Genomic DNA, 17,038 nt, shown 5'->3' with positions numbered 1-17,038 from the left:
TACCTGCTGGTTTGTTGTGTTGACTTGGAGACGCGGTGTGGGCTGCGCTTGACGTTGCTACTGTTGTTTGTTAGAGGTCTCTTAGAATATGAGAGACAGAGAGAGAGAGAGAGAGAGAGAGAGAGAGAGAGAGAGAGCTTCTCGTCACAGCCTTTCCAGGCTATTGTAAATTAAAATGCAATTAAAACAAGCAAATAAGCCGTCCCAAGAGACGGAGGGGGAAGACAACAAGGATTATAAGCACTCAGCCAAAGACGACGGGCCTAGCTATGCCACTCATCATTAACATAACAGGAGCCAGGAAGAGGAAGTGAATCTGAAGAAAGAGCTCCGGTTATGGGATGTCAACCTGAGACACTAATGAATGGACCCACTCCACGTTACAAGAACAAAGAGACAGTGGGCTGTAGTTCATAAAGATGAAACCACATCTTAACGGTCAAACATGGAAACATACATTGTCTCACAACTGGCGTGGGAAACTGCATTTGCTACATAGGTATCATTGAGGGCAGTAGTCTGTATCTATTCCTTCTGTATTTGTGTGTTATGCCTGCTCAATCTCGGCTGTATACTACAGCCCTGTAGAATCCAAAGACTGTACATAGACTGCATCCCAGCCCAGCATAGCGCCGTGGCTCGATACACTATTGACAGGTCTGCTGCAGCGGATTCCACCACACACACCCTACTAGACCCCCCATCCCCAGGGAGCATGGTGCTCTCTAACAGCTCCCCTCCCCGCTCCCCCTCACTCCCACCCACACACCCCTTGCTCAGGCTCCTGGGTATGGGAGTAGAGGGGGGTCGCAGGAGGGGTGGAGGGTTAGGGGTGGGGGGGGGGGGGGGGGTGACTGAGCAAGCCCCACACGACGACAGGCAGGCAGGGAGGAAAGTGAGGCAGCCCACCCTCACAGAGAGCTCCTCTCCATGGACCAGCCCCACACGACAACAATGGGCCTGACAAAGACACTGGAGGAGGAATTTCCACTTCCCTCCCGCATTAATACACACAGCCCATGCAGGCTGATGCAGAGGCTGTAGGCTGCATTAAAGGTCGAATGTAGCCATTTTTATCACAATATCAAATCATTTCTGGGTAATAATTAAGTTCCTTCCCGTGATTGTTTTCAATTAAAATGGTCAAAAAGAAAGAAAAATAGCTTCTTAGCAAAGAGCAATTTCTCAAGCAAGAATTTGGCTTGTACTATCCAAGGGGGTGAATGTGGGGAGGGGGAAACTGAAAATGAACTGTTATTGGGAGAGAAGTTTGGCACTCTCTTTCTCTATTGGTCTATTAACTAATTTACCATCTGTAACTCCATCCCACCAAAACAAGCAGACATTTCAGGCGGTCTTTTCAAACAGCTCTTACACTAAAAGGGCATTATCATCATTTTCACAAGTTCACAGTATCATTCCAACCGCATAGTGTGGAAATATATATAAAACACAGGCAAATCACGTTTTTGACTACACTGGGCCTTTAAAATCTGCAGCGTGCCAAGATTAATTGGATACTAATGGCTTTCATTTGTTACCATTATCATAATTGAACATATGTCAGAAACAAACCAAGATGAAGGGAGATAGCTGCATTAAAACCTCAATGCTAGGAGTCTGGATTTAAAATGACCAGCTGTATTATCATATCATTTTCAATGAATTCATATGTTCACTTGGCATATTCTACTGTGACAGAATTGATCAAAATTAATGCAGTGATTACAATGCATTGATTATGCTTTTTTTCCAAGCGTGCAAACAAAATCACTTCCTTCCCCATAATAGAGTTGCTAATTCGACAAGGCTTGGAATAAGCTAAACCGCATTGTCGAAAATCCAAGTGTTTCAAGGTTGCCAGATATACAGTGTACAGCTTGAAGAATCTCAAACTGCATTCTCATAGAGAGAAAAGGTCCCCTCCTAATTCTGTGTGTGTCTCCCCCTCTCCCTGCCACATCAGCCTGTTTGATAGGGGGGCTTAATGACCGCCCACTGAGCGTTGTGAGAATGGCTGTAGGGCCCTCTTAACATTTTTGTAATACCCCCAACCCCTTCTACCCCTCTACCCCTCCACTCTGTCCCCTCATCCAATCCTCTTTTCTTCCATCTTTCTGTGAGAGATGAATCAGATGCTTGGCTGAGCAATGCAGGCATCCGTTGTGGTCCTGCTGCTGTTACTGCTGCTGGTGCTGCTGCCTCTCTCTCTCTCTCATATCTCTCTTTTTCTCTCCTCTTTCCCTCCTCCCATCCCTCCCTTTCTAATCCTCTTATCCTTCTCTTTTTGACATTACCTCTCCCTCTCTTTGCCCTCTTCACTCTCTCCTCTTTCTATTTTATTCTCTCCCTCTTCTGCCCCACTTTGCCCCGCCACCCAGATCTCTCCATTTCCCCAGTTGGCACAGTCTGGGCACTACAAGTGCCAAGCCCTCTCTAAGCAGACACCATTTTGTGGGTTGGATGATTATACAGGCAGGCTGTGAGAGAGAGACTGTGAGCGGAGAGAGAGAGAGGCTCTGGGATGAGGCTGTGTAAAGGTCATAGTCTGGGATCTCACCCAGCATCTCTCTCCTCACCGCCTCATGACTCCCCACGGTGAGGGGAGCAGAGATCACGGTTTAGCCTGACCCTGGGCCCTGCTGAACACACACAGATATACACACAGGCACACACATACACAAACATGCACACCTCTTTCTCAAACTCTTTTACTCTCTCACTTCCTGGAGATCTGCAGACCTCTCTTGCCATCTGAGGTATAGTGAAGATCTACACATAGTGCAAATGTACACAAGTAATAACGAAATACAACATATGAGACCACCACATTTGTGTATTCTATAAAGTATGTTCCTGCCCAAAGGCTTAGCCCAGTCTGATAAACAGTGGTAAACCATCAGTTATTTCATGTATTAAATGGCACAGTGCTTCCACCATCCATTCTATGATAAATGAGCTACCCATGGGATGACGAAACAAAAATCTTCTTCATTCTAACCCAGGCCCATGTATGTGCATGCATACCTAACATCCGTTTTCTGTAACACCGTCATGGACATTCCAACAGGGGTGGCAATCCACCGCATGTTGACCTTCATATCTGATAGCTTAACAGTAGCTGAAATGTTTTACATTTTTAGAACATGTGCCATGCCATTTCTCATTTGAAAACATTTCTTCTGTCTTTTTGGCTCGGCTGTTGTGTCAATTTTACAGTTGCGTTACACTACAAAAACGATGTATTTTGTTTCCCAGACTTGAGAAGTTAGTGTAAATAAGATAACGTAGTAATTGTGGGTAAAAATCGTCCACGGTTCTTACAATATGGTATACTTTATCCGGTCACAAATAGACACAACTTATATTGACTTAACGTATGTTATGGAGAAACTTTGAGATACACTGCGAGCAGCATTGGTACATTATGCCTACCGTTTTACGCATAGGCCTATTCCCGCTTTATAAAGTGCACTTATCTGTTAATTAACTTGAATCAATTAAAGTAATTGTTTTGTTCAATTGCTGCTTTCATAACTCGAAATGTGGCCTAGAATAATTTGACAATGTTTGGATTCAACGCGGCTAAATAAATGCTGTCTATAAAATAAACAAGGTGGTGCGATAGAAACACTGTTGGAATGGACGACCTACCTTCTTCAATACACATCCAACTATATCAATTAGAAACGGTTGTATTTAGGCATCCTAATCCTGTATTAGTCGGAATGAACAACCGAAGTTGATTGCATTTACCTAAAACTATTGGCACAGCTATTGACTAGAGATGCATCCGAGCCTGGAGCCAAACCAGTGAGTTTCTGCACCTGTGTGTTCAGAGGCGGATATAATGGTCATATGGGTCGAGAACAACATTGGCTATAGGTCTACACAGCGGGAAACGTTTCATGTAATCAAGGTGTGCGAAAATGTATTAAAACAGTCTACTTGCAAGTGCAACCACACCCAAATGATTACCAATTCTCGCAGGGTTGGCAGGTTGGTTGATTTAGCCTATACCTGAATTCTCACAGCCTACAGTAGTTTGTGAGTCTGGAATAGGGTTTATTAAATGGGGCGACATTTGTTTTACTTGAAAACTAAATGCTGAAACAAAAACTATAAGATAAAACCATATCACGTTGTTCAAACAGACAAATACCTTCTGAAACAACAATGTACTATGTGCAATGCGTTTCTAAGCCTACTTTAGTAGGGTCGTTCGTTTCTGTTCAGTGGTGATTATACAAGGTTAGTGTGTAGACATTTTATGTGGTTGTGCTGAGTTGGGTGTTTGTATCGACGTGAGAGACAACACAAAAATGCACTTGCGACATTCCATCAAACTCTTATCAGGAAAAAGTCGGCAGCAGCATTACAGAATGGCTGCGTCAGGAGCAGCCAATGAAGAATGAATGATCCCTTCAATGTGTCAAAATCATCCCTACTAATGTGACTTCATGGAAAGGGGATGAATGCATGTAGCCTACTACTATATACAATTTAACAGCCATTGAAAATAACACCTCTAAATTATAGATATCGTTTTCAACCCACGGCTTCATGTTGCCTTCAGCCTTGCATTTCGTTTCTAAAACGCTTAACTAATAAGACAGGAAATTCGCAAACGATAGAAAAACGTGAGCTCTACCTATGACATTTAATTACGGGCTGTATTGGCTCTATAGTCCCGGTTAAATTGTATTTCGCTCCGAATGCTGTTGCTAAGGGAGCAGGGCGTATTCGCTCTCTGACCGCAGTTGAAGGGCAAATGAAAACCGTGAATATGATCCAAATCCGTCGTTTTCACGAGCGCTTTTACGGCAGGCGGTATCAGGACGTCGCCCAGTATGTATTTTGAGTGTGACATGTGGCTTTTAATTATTACACGGTGTGATATTACGCTGGTTTCTATCCATTACCTTATAAGGAAGGGCAGAGCTGTATCGTGCCTGGTTGCAATAGGCTGGCGGTTGCCGCTCTATGAAAGATCGTGCATTAACCCTTGTGGTGCTGAATTATAGTTGAGAGGGAAACGCTTTATGTATCAGCTAGAATACTTGGCATTAAGGTGTTGACTTCTCGACTTACCCCTCGTCTAATCGTTTTGAGGTAGACCTGATCAAAATGTGTCACCATTGCGGCATATACACCAAATGCGCAATGGTGTTATCGGTCGTCTAATCAATCATTCATTTCCTACAAACGAGTAGCCTAAATATTAATGGCACAACTATTAAATGAAGTAGTACCCGACACAGCAGGGTAGCATATGAAGTTGCTTTACTATAGCTCCTATCTTTCTGCACATGCATTTTAATAGCCTATTGAAATATTATTGAATTACATTTTAGAGAGCACATTTAGCCATATATAGCTAATATAAGCCTAAAGTTACGCAAAATATCGATTACAGCAGCCGTCTGATGTCTATCAATGTTCAGATGGCATTTGTGAACGACCAGAGCGTACGAAACTGGTTTCGGTGTAGAGTAGCCTAGTGTATGACCTAGATATTTGGTAACCTCATAACCGATAGGCTCTCCACATTTTAAAATAATTCAAGCAGGCTACTGCATTGAGTATGATCATGAAAGTCAAAAGGTAAAGTCAATAGGCAGCTTATGGTCGTCGTTGAAGAACATGACGCCTAGCCTACTGGGGTCGCATTAAACCAATGCCCACTGAATGCCCCTCTTCATTTAATTGTGCCCATTTCTTTAGGAAACCTTAAAATATGACACAATTTCCCTTTGAATAATATGAAGTTATTATTAACATGTTCAGCATCCACAACAACACGTGTATATTCATCTGAAGGTTGACACGTGTTGTCCCACTGACCAATTTCGGCTCTTAGGCTTCATTATGAAAACTATTTCATAACGTATTTTGATGAGCTATTCTTGAAACCATTGCATAATGTATCTATTACATTTACAGACACGATCATCGTATCGACAGGCTCTTATGTGTCTAACATTCGGAGAAGACTTTGCACCTGCGCCTTATATTATATTCTGTTCTATTCTATTCCCAGCAAGTTGATGATACAAATTGCCAAGTATAATGTTGGGGGAAAATAGACTATAAAGCATTAATACCATGTTGTTATACACCTCTGAAAAGTCCTAAACATGAAACATGTTTTCAAACTACATTTTTGTATTTTATTTTTCTAAATGGCATTGGAAGATTCCAATTCAACATACGTATTGTGCTGATCGAATAAACCTGGTATATGATACATATTTAGTCAACAAAGGTATGGTTTGCTCGTGGATGTAAATTATACAGTAATGGATTATAATTTCCATAGCTGCCTGTCTCTTGCAGCCCAACTCTGCTCCACACACACGGAGCGGGTACAAACCTCTGCCATTCACCTCCCCCTCTTCGCTCTGACGTCATGTGCCTGGCTATTGCATGAAGTGTTCTTGCAGCTCCACTAGTGTGGACTGTGGATATCTTTCTGCTTACTGCCTTCGAGCCAGGACCCAGCGAGAGTGTGTGAGAGAGAGAGGAGAGAGGGCAAGAGAGCGACAGAGAGAGCGAGAAGGAGCGAGAGAGAGGAGTGGTGGAGGGATTACAGTTTGGTTTCTTATAACTGGAAAACTACCAAAGGAGAGAACGCACCGAGTGAACGAAGGCATCAACGTATTTCAACGTTCGTTCGCTTCAAACGGATTCAAGCCAGAATGGAGCTACCTGCCGCGGGAGAGCACGTCTTTGCGGTGGAGGGTATCGAAAAGAAGCGCATTCGGAAGGTAAAACTTCTCACCAATGCACATTTCAATAGCGTTGAGCTCAATTCGAATGTTATCGGTTTTCTCACCAAATCTCTTTCTCCCTTTTCCGACAGGGCAAAATAGAATACCTGGTAAAGTGGAGAGGGTGGTCTCCCAAGTAAGTGTGAAACATTGATTCGTGCATATGATTTAAATGCTCGGACACACTATAGTACCCATATGTGGATTTTGCAGGGAGCAACCGATTTTGTTTTTCAACAAAAAAATCCTCGCTCGAAAGGCAGCTACGGGGACGCGGGCGCGAGCTAAAGAGAGATAGAGGGGAGCGAGAAAGAGAGAGGGAGAGCGATACGGATGCCTTCACTAATTTATGCGAGGGAAGGGGGTAGGCACAGCCATGTAATCCCGTTTTAATTATATCTGCACTGCCAGCGAATTTACGAGACAGTGGCGTTAAAATGGCCGACTGTAACTCGGTGCACAGTGCAAAGATTATTGGTTTTATACCGTTCGCGTTTGGATAGAGCAGGGACCCTACCCTGTCTTTTGAATTGTGTACTGCTCTCTCTCTCTCGCTCTCTCTCTCTCTCTCTCTCTCGCGTAGCCTACTTGAGACATACCCAGGGTTATTTGCTATGGCAGGCATGATCCGCATTTGTTTTGGAATTGGCTTCCCCTGCCAGACATAGTGAATAATCCACGAGACGAACCCATTAGTAGGCTGTAACACATGGAACATGCTGGTGTATAGGCTACTTTACGCATGAAGACTACTGTAACGACATTGCACGCTAGAGTCAAGAACAGCATGTACTTCATAACCCATCATATATTGAGAGACAACCGTAGCCTCTATATTGTAAAAGGGAATAGCCTATGTTGTTTTTCTCAACATGAATTACATATTTTTTTTCTGTTCTTTCTACAGATACAACACATGGGAACCCGAGGAAAACATCCTTGACCCGCGCCTTCTCGTGGCGTTCCAAAACAGGTGAGAGACTTTGGATATGGCCTAGCAGCCTCGAGTTGAGTCATGACCTTATATGGTCACGAGAGGAGGGGGGCGGTGGGTAGCAGCGCATGTTATTCATATACCACACAGCCTCCCATGGGGGGATGTGTTTGAATGTTGGGAGAACTCCAAAGACACGCGTATGGATTGATTAGATACGCGCACGTGTGCATAGTTTTAGTATTAAATTCTGCATTCTGCATTTGAATAGCCTAGACAAATCCATGGCTTGTTGTCAAGGTCTGGGTCTCAATGAGTCCATGCTCCGCGGCATGGCAGTTAATGTAGGCTAGTCCTATGCAAAGAACTGCTATAAAATAAACGGAGAAAAATAAACGGAGGAAGTTGTTGGAATTAGACATTCGGTGTGAGGTTGTCCATCAATAAACTATGTAAATATATGTATGAAGTCAATATCCTTCATTAGCAATCTTCCTATTGGCCTAATTTACCTGCTTGCGGCCCTATTGTGTAGCCTATTACAATCGGAGACTTGGGCTGCTGTCAAAAGTGAGCCAGTCTTGCAGGTGCAGGAAATAACGGCGATGGGATGCTATTGTGAATGAACGACGAATTTGCGCATATAGGCCTAATGGTATTTTGATAGTCTGGTCCCTGTGAGTCAATTCATGAATATGTCATTGTGAAAGTTCTTATGATGACAAAACCACTCTTGTGTAGTCCGAAACATGGGCTGATTTCAACCATTAGCTTTAAGATTCAGGCGACGAATGGTTAGGCCTATCGTTTGGCTACATTCAAACGCAATGGGATATTTTAAACCACATTTTATTTCATAACTATTGATCGGAATAATATTTGTATTCGCTAAAACCTTTGGAGTATCTATAAGAGTTGATTATAAGCAAGGCTACATAACAGTATTATGTCTGGGCGAAAGCCTATAGGGCTTAAACAATTTTGCGCCGCAAATTCACAAATAGTCTACATCACAAGCAATGTCATGCATACTCGATTGCGTTAATGACAACATATGTCGCAGTCATTTCACTCCAACAACGTATCACAACAGCATTGCGTGGTGCAGGCGGCTGGTCTCTCTCTCACCCACGGGATAACCTAGGCTACCCGCCCCATAGGCCACCACCACCACTCCGTGTTTCACGTCGGTGTGGGGACAGGGAGATGCATAGAAGGCTGAAGGCCTAAAAGACGGGGGATGGGTATCACATTTTTGGAAACCGTAATTGACATCCACTGCTCTCCGGCATTTCCAGTTGGCGACCTCATATTCTCCAGTGTCCCGGCGGCCTTGTCTGTGTCTGGGCTGGACGGTCGGTCTCAGAGCGCTGCCTCTGCGCTGTGAGGAGGGAAGGAGCAGGCCTGTGTGTTCGGCTCGCTCTGCTCTGGTCCCGGGGGATGGGGGAGGGGAATCGACATGGGAGGTTGTAATTGCCAAATCTTCTGTAAAGGGAGGTTGCCCCGCTGGACGTCTCCGGTGTAAAATCACACCACGTTATTGCTTTATGATGCAGAAAGTTCACGGGGACTGGCCGTGTCATCACCGGTTTGCTCAGTGTTTTGCTTAAACATTCATACCGTAGCATAGTATGCCTACTACATTAATGCTGTGTGTTAGCCACATGCGCTAATGCACAGCGGTGCGGGTGCGTCGAGTCCAGCTGCCATTGGGCCAGTGGGTTATATTTACGAGCTTGTTATGACTTAAGGCCTCAACCAGGGAGCAATTATTTCATATGGACATGACTGTGCATATGATCACAACAGAATCATAACGTCCTGCACAGCTCTCTCTCTTCTTTTTGTGGGGAGAGTTTTGTAAACCCAAACAAATATAATGTTATTCTTGGTAGACTATAGTTCTCTGGAATCTAGTTATAAATGCATTTATTCAGTGAGTGTAATTTACTCGGGAATACAACCCAATATATTCAAATGTGCATAGTTAATAATAGACCATTGTGTTCACCTAATCTTTATGCAGGGTAGATGCTGTTGTGCTGCAGTTATTTCATTTTCAGTAAACCCTACTTCAACCTTGTATTTATTCAATTTCATACACACCATGTGACCCTAATTAGGATTTGACTGTGACAGAACCATAGGTAGGTGTAAGGACTGGCGGTGGGAGAGGATGTGGAAAAGAGAGGGGGAGATTCTCCCCCTGCTGTAGAACTAATTGAATTCCTTCATTATAATGAGAATATGGAATGATTGGCATATTACTATGGAGAGAGTTATGCAAATACAGACAGACCAGAATGCTTTGCAGCAGGTCACACTCGGGTCTTCATTAGCCTTCAAAATCAGAATTCCACTTTCAACCTTGAAGAGATTATTTAAAAAAAATAATTTGGTCTAGAGATGCTACAGAATTATTAATAAGACCAATAGAGTGATATATTTGCAAACTTTGTATTGTTTGTGCACATCTGTCAATATGTACAGTTCATTAATATGTTGTAAAGCTACCAGTATGTCAATACGTCAAACATTTTTTGATGACACAAGATGATGTTTCCTGCCAACCTCCACCCTCATGGTAAATATATGTTTTTTTCATCATCTTTTACAGAGAGAGACAGGAACAGTTGATGGGATATCGTAAACGTGGACCAAAACCAAAACATCTCTTAGTCCAGGTAACGATCATCATCCCCACCTTATTGTCCATATTGTTTTTATGTTTAATAGTTCCATTTGTTTAAAAAGAACAGGATTTTCAGTCAGCCATTCTGTTGACATGCCACTAAACTGCAGTTGCGATGCCACTGAACAGCAGAAAGACAGAGAGAGAAAGAGACAGAGAGAGAGAGAACAGAAGTTCCTGTAACACACCAGTGTCAGGTGTTTTGGAGATCCCTGTCATTATATCTGTGGTTATTTTGAGTAGATTTGCATTAGGAGAGAGAGAGAGAGGTATGGGGTCCTCCAGCTGGTCTGGCCTACACACTCATCATGAAACCCAGTTTGTTGCCTCAGGCTCTGGAAGCATTGCTTGAGCGCATTCATTTTATTTTATGCTAATAGCCACATGTGCAAATGGATGTTTCCCTTTTAAGATTTTACAAGTGTTATTTTCTCCTCCCCAAATGAATAACCATGTTGCCTATGGGAAATTTGGTATGCCATTCCATTTTCACGCTTGCAATTTGTTAGCTCTAAAATGTGCCTTTTCTAGAATTATTCAAAGCAGAAGTGAAAGAATAACAGAACACAGTTCACAGTTCCCTGAGGTTGAGGATTTTGTAAGAACACACTTGGAGCCAGATTTAATTACTAACGGCTAGTGATTTAGTGCCACTGTGTTTATTACTACGAGTAGTCAAGCCCTGAAAGACCCACTTCATTTGAAAAACAACAAAATGGCAGCCCTGCCACTTAGTTTGCTACAAAGCTGACGGATAAGGCTGGAGAAATGTAACCACTCTCAAGTTCATAGATATGGATGCAAGGATAGACAATCCTCAAAAATGTCTGTACAAAGTGGGCCTTTAAGAGACACACCACATTGCTACAACCACACGTGGTTTGACATCAAGGATCAAGCGTGACATGTCTAGTGGCACCTAAGTGACCCTGAGGTCACAGACATAGCGTCTTCCTCCCCTTTCTGAAATAGCATTCTCGTGGCCTGGGGGGTGGGTCATGCATGGGAAGTGGAGAGGGAAAGAAGGGAGAGGGATCTGAGAAGATGGAGGAAGGAATCCCAGGAGGAGAGCACTGACTGGATGCTCTCCTCACACAAAGTTATAGATCGGTTGTCTGTGTCCTTTATGCCAGGATAGCCAGGAACTAGAATGTAATGTTCCGATAACATCTGAATCCCAATGTACAAATGTAGCCATTAGCCAAGGCCTGTGTGTTGCATTTAGGCTTACAGTATGTGGATAATTTATGCAATGATATTGTATTCTTGTGCTCTGACAATGTCTTTGAATTACCCTTGATGGGATTGATAATGTCTTATTGGATTGCTGGCTAAGGCTAATGACTAGTTATGAAAAGCAACATAGCATAAATGTAGACTTAGGATAGATTTCTGTTGGTTATCTTTTGCCTTTTCTATTTCCCTCGTCAGTTAAACCCGAACAATAAAAGATGAAAGGAGTGCTTTCATTTTTCCAGAATAATAACCTTCCATTGTCTTCCGACTTTTTCAGCTTCCCTCGTTTGCACGGAGATCCAGCATCCCTGCTGGATTCGAGGAGACGTCTCCGGAGACCGAGAACCACCTCAGGTCAGACCCGATCCAGATGCACCGCTCCCAGCCCCAACAGTACCAGCTGAACAGCAAGAAGCACCACCAGTACCAGCCCAGCAAACAGGAAGTCTCAGCGGACCAACTAGGCAACGGGAAGAAGAAGTTATTCTATCAGCTCAACAGCAAGAAACACCACCACTACCAGCCTGACCCCAATATGTACAACACCCAGTCCACCAGGCCCAAAGACGTGGTCAAAGGTCAGGAACCCAGTCCGCCCACCAATCCCAACCCTGGGTGGAACCTGCCGCCGGCACTGCAGCAGAAATGGGTTCGCGACAAAAACACGGGCTGCCTGAGCAAAGTCAAAGACGTGACGGTGGTGGAGATGAAGAAAGCAGCGGTGCGTGTCAACGAGGCTGAGAGCGAATGCGCCCTGAAGCCCAGCCCAAAGGAGGCAGCCCTACCCAGCGCCGTCAGCAGCAAGATGAAGATCATCAAGAACAAGAACAAGAATGGACGCATCGTCATCGTCATGAGCAAGTACATGGACGGCAACAAGGCTGGGGCGGCCAAGGGTAAACACTCTTCAGACTTGACTGGAGAAGAGAAACCTCAACACGCCGAGCAGTCAGACATGACCAAGGTACAGGGGACCACCAATGTCCCTAAAGAGATCTGTAATGCCAGTTCCCCTCCGGCCGCTGAGCATCCCAAGAAATGCTCTCCAGAAGACGGACATTTCTCCAAACCATCGCCCAGCACGGCTGAGGAATACAACACAGAGGTTGCGAGGGGCCAGGCGGACTTACCGGATGATCACCCCCTACAGCTAACCACCAACCCAACCCCTTCCCCCTGGGCGATGGATACTAGCCTCCCCACCCCTAGCCCTATGGACCAGATCCGGACACTCCCCACCACAAATAACAACCGCAAACGCAAGCTCTCCCATCCCGAGGAGGACAGGGGCGCGTGTAAAAAGTTTCTGAGCTCCAGGAGCATCAGTGTCCCCAGTGCTGTGCCCACTCCGCCCCAGGACAAACCCATGGACCTCCACCTCATTGTCCCCCGCCGGAGCAGCAGTAGCGGGTATGGGTATGAGGTTACGGACTCCAGCACCAGTCAGGAAGAACCTATGGATCTTAGCTGTTCCAGAACCAGAAAACAACCTGAACCTGAGCCAGTGCCAGAGCCAGAACCAGAGCCTAAGGATCCAACTGCAGTGGTACAGGAGTCAGAGACGACAACAACGACAACAACAACAGCAACAACAACAACAGAGGAGGCTGAAAAAGAGCCTGTCTTAAAGTTCTCTCCTTTTATGGGCAACATTGTCATCACTGACATCACCACGAACTGTCTCACGGTCACTTTTAAGGAATACGTTTCTGTTTAACAGTCCCTGGACCAATCGAGACAGAGGACTACTGATTTGACGGCCTTATCAATATGTGTATATGTAAAAAGAAACGTGAAGATTTGTACATATGGAGATTTATAATTTATAATTCAAAATCAATACATTTCTTATGATGTTTTATACTTCAACTCTCCGGTAATGTGGTAGCCAAGAAAGTGCCCTCATGGATTTCAGTGACTGCATTCAGGTGGATGTTAATTACTAGTGAAATGTCCATTATGAAATATCAAGTCATATAGAATAGCTTTTGCTGTTGTGGCTTGATGGATATATACCAAACATATACAATCTTAGAAAAAAGGGTTCCAAAAGTTTTTTGGGGCTGTCCCCATATGAGAACCCTTTCTGTTTCCAAGTAGAACCCTTTTGTGTTCCATGTAGAACCCTCTGTGGAAAGGGTTCGACATGGAACCCAAAAGGGTTCTACCTGGAACCAAAAGGGTTCTACCTAGTACCGAAAAGAGTTCTACAAAGGGTTCTCCTATGTAGACAGCCGAATAACCCTTTTAGGTTCTAGATAGCACCTTTTATTCTAAGAGTTTAGCCTGAGATGTATGCCGTTTTATACATACAGTATGTTCTACTTAATAATGGTGGTTATTTTGGTCCATAAGTAGATGATGTTGAGTAACTATGGTGATCAAAGATCCGTTTAAAAGCACTTCATTGCATTCACCTATGTGTGTATATTAATTTGTACTATGTACTGTATATGTATTCTCCATATGAGTTATACTTATTTCCATTGCTTTACAATCTACTCCAGCCAGGTGTGCTCAGTCTGAGGCTACTGTGTCATATTTCACGTTGGTGAGTTTTGTTATTGTTTGTGAGTGCAGGAGAAATGAATGGAAGAAGAAATGCAAATATGAATGTTGGGTGTGCCGGGCACCCACAGCGACATCATACAGTCCCAGTTTCACCGAGGGGTGTACTCTGACATGAGGTTGAAGCCAACTTCTGACAAATCCTCCAATGCTCTCGTTTGAAAACTAGAGTTACACACATATATTTCAACTAACTGAACACCGGTTTCAGCAAACCCTGTCAATCTTAGCCATGAGCTGCTACATTGCATGTTTTCCTTTTGAGAAAACAAAGTGTAAAATATAACTTGCACTATTGAATTGCACGGTGGCAGGCAGGCAAACCATTTAAGAAATTAGCTCTCAGGGGTGAGTAATGATGACCAGAGTTTTCATTTATCAACTGAGTCATTTTTCCTTTAAGATAAATTCTGATTTATTGACTTGTGACCCTAATTAGGTTGATGTATTGCATTGGTGAAGACCCACAGATGGTCTACTAAGCCCATACAGCAGGTCTATGTAGGACTATTTGTGGCAGGTCTATGTAGGACTATTTGTGGCAGGTCTATGTAGGACTATTTGTGGCAGGTCTATGCAGAACTATTTGTGGCAGGTCTGTGTAGGACTATTTTTGCATTTAAGTTGACCTTATGACAGGGTGACATTTTTCTCCAGAGGAGGCTGGTAGGAAAGGCTTATCGTAATGGCTGGAGTGGAGTAAATGGATTGGAGTCAAACATATCAAACATATGGAAACCACATGTTTGATTCAATCCATTTATTCCATCCCATCCATTACAATGCCTCTGTCCTCCTATAGCTCCTCCCACCAGCCTCCTCTGCATTTCACACATACAGTAGGGGCATTCATCTTAACTTGCGATTGATGCTTGCTTTACAAAGGCCTGATAGATTGACATGTATAACTTCTCTGTCTTTAGCTTATCGAAGCTACCTGGGTTACTAGTCATAGATGTGTATTTTCAGTGTTTCCTAACACCCATCTTTGTGCAAAATATAAAAGCTAATTGTGAGTCGGTTATGTTTAGAGGCTGATATTTTGATCCTAACATACATGATCCAATGAGCACAAGCTCTTTTGATATTGCTGCTAAAGTGTATGTTAGAGTACTTTCTTCTGTCGTTGAAACCGTGTTGGATGTAACCTACATTACAGTCTAAATTGCCTTCGATGCACACTGAATGCAAAGCAAGAAAGAAAATGACGGATTATGGATTTACATATGATTGTTATGATGATAATGATTAAATAGATATGATTTATTATCATTATTATTTTGCTGTCCAAAACTAAGCTCACTTAGATGCCCTCTGCATTAGAGGTGGAACATCTTATACCTGTCTGTACAACATTTAGCACAACTTTGTACCTTTTTGAATCCTTTTGGTTACCATTGATTTGTTGGAGCCAGGTTACATTTCCCTGCACTTGTTGGTTCAAAGGCAAAATAATTGTTTTAAGGTGTGTTCCGATGGGGAGGGGCTGGAATTAGTACTGTTGGCACAGCTATGGTATGTTTTACAATAAAGCAAGATAACTGACCTTTTTCTGACATTGTCTGACTTTGGCCTGCTATGGGGACATGCTGTGCATGACATTCAGTTCTTAAGGCAAATTAATTGAAGTATTGTTTCAGTCAGTATGGGGGAAAATCCTTTATTTGTAGACTGGCATATTGTAACAGGCATTATAATTTCCTTCAACTACCCCCAAATATGTTATATATATACATATTTTTTAAAATAATTATTCACTTTATTCTACTTATGTGCCATGTGATGTTCTTTATTTTGACACTAAAGTTAATATTTAGGCCTTGGCTACCGACCACGTTTTTTGTTTTCAGCTTGACAAAAAAGGCTAACTTTCCTTTAAAAAACATTAATGTTGGTAATAATGTGACCTCTGAATGGAACCACGTATGAAGTTGCTTAAGCACATTTACAATCCAGAACAAAGGGCCTTCTGTCTTAAATAACTGTTAAATAACTGTACTGGGCACTTGTGTTATTACTACTTTACTGATGCGTTATTTTTCTGTTGGAGCAAGACAGCGTGACCCTTGGCAGGAATGTAGTCAGAACCACTACGTAGCGGGGAGGTGAGGGTCTTATGCAATATCACATTGTGATACCTCTTGTATCACAATGTGAAAGGCTTTGTGGAATGGGAAGGAAGACCTCTATTAGGCTTTCACTTCTATCAACCAAGTCTCAAGTCTTTTACATTAACTTTGAATAAGTCGCACAGCTGCACATCTTTAGGCTGTTTGATGTAGGCTACAATTGACGTATTCCCACACTCACTCCATTTTTGTACGAACACAACTGAGGCTTTGACAAACTCACGTGCCGTTTCAGCAATGTGTCTTGGCCTGACTACATGCAAGATTTGTCCTTCAGGTAAGTTTTGTCATGGGGTGGTAGGCCTCGTCTTCGGTTGTTATTTTTCCCACACACGCATAACCTTGGCCTATCCAGTAGGCTCGTCTAATGATCATGCAGTCGATCCATTCATAATTCGTCCTATATATAGGCGGTGAGATGTGTCAGGTTGCCTTGTCTTTTGGTGGGAGACGTGCTGTGGGAGTTATAGATTTGTGAACTGTATCTAGGGTTTCCAAATTCAAATACCTAAAGACAATTTGAGATGTATGCTTAACTCTGTTCAGATGTGCATGGTAGCCTACAGTAACTCCCAAAGCCCAATTTATTGACAACCCAAATGATGGCGCGAATGCAGTTGCAAAAAAGCGCACATACCTGGAATTTAGGCTCAAAATGTGTCAATGTATTGCTTCCTGGAACTTCGAGTTTACAGGCGGTCGCGCTTCT

General features: G+C 43.2%; 1 protein-coding gene across 1 annotated transcript; it reads left to right on the top strand.

Annotated features, from left to right (window-relative positions):
• Positions 1–6,439: 6,439 nt before the first annotated feature.
• On the top strand, positions 6,440–15,745 carry cbx4 (chromobox homolog 4 (Pc class homolog, Drosophila)). The gene is made up of 5 exons (XM_071396179.1): positions 6,440–6,767; positions 6,863–6,906; positions 7,678–7,743; positions 10,322–10,388; positions 11,910–15,745. The coding sequence occupies exons 1-5, from the start codon at positions 6,699–6,701 to the stop codon at positions 13,347–13,349; spliced, it is 1,686 nt and encodes a 561-aa protein (XP_071252280.1). The 5' UTR covers positions 6,440–6,698; the 3' UTR covers positions 13,350–15,745.
• The last annotated feature ends 1,293 nt before the right edge of the window (positions 15,746–17,038 follow it).

Source organism: Salvelinus alpinus, chromosome 1, assembly GCF_045679555.1.
Source record: "Salvelinus alpinus chromosome 1, SLU_Salpinus.1, whole genome shotgun sequence".
NCBI lineage: Eukaryota > Metazoa > Chordata > Actinopteri > Salmoniformes > Salmonidae > Salvelinus > Salvelinus alpinus.
The sequence above is the reverse complement of the archived record's forward strand: the minus strand, read 5'-3'. Positions and strand labels throughout refer to the sequence as shown.

Coding starts and splice junctions, on each gene's coding strand:
- cbx4 (XM_071396179.1), top strand. CDS start 6,699: ATGGAGCTACCTGCCGCGGGAGAGCACGTCTTTGCGGTGGAGGGTATC. Junction 7,744..10,321: donor CTCGTGGCGTTCCAAAACAG/GTGAGAGACTTT, acceptor CATCTTTTACAG/AGAGAGACAGGAACAGTTGA. Junction 10,389..11,909: donor CAAAACATCTCTTAGTCCAG/GTAACGATCATC, acceptor CGACTTTTTCAG/CTTCCCTCGTTTGCACGGAG.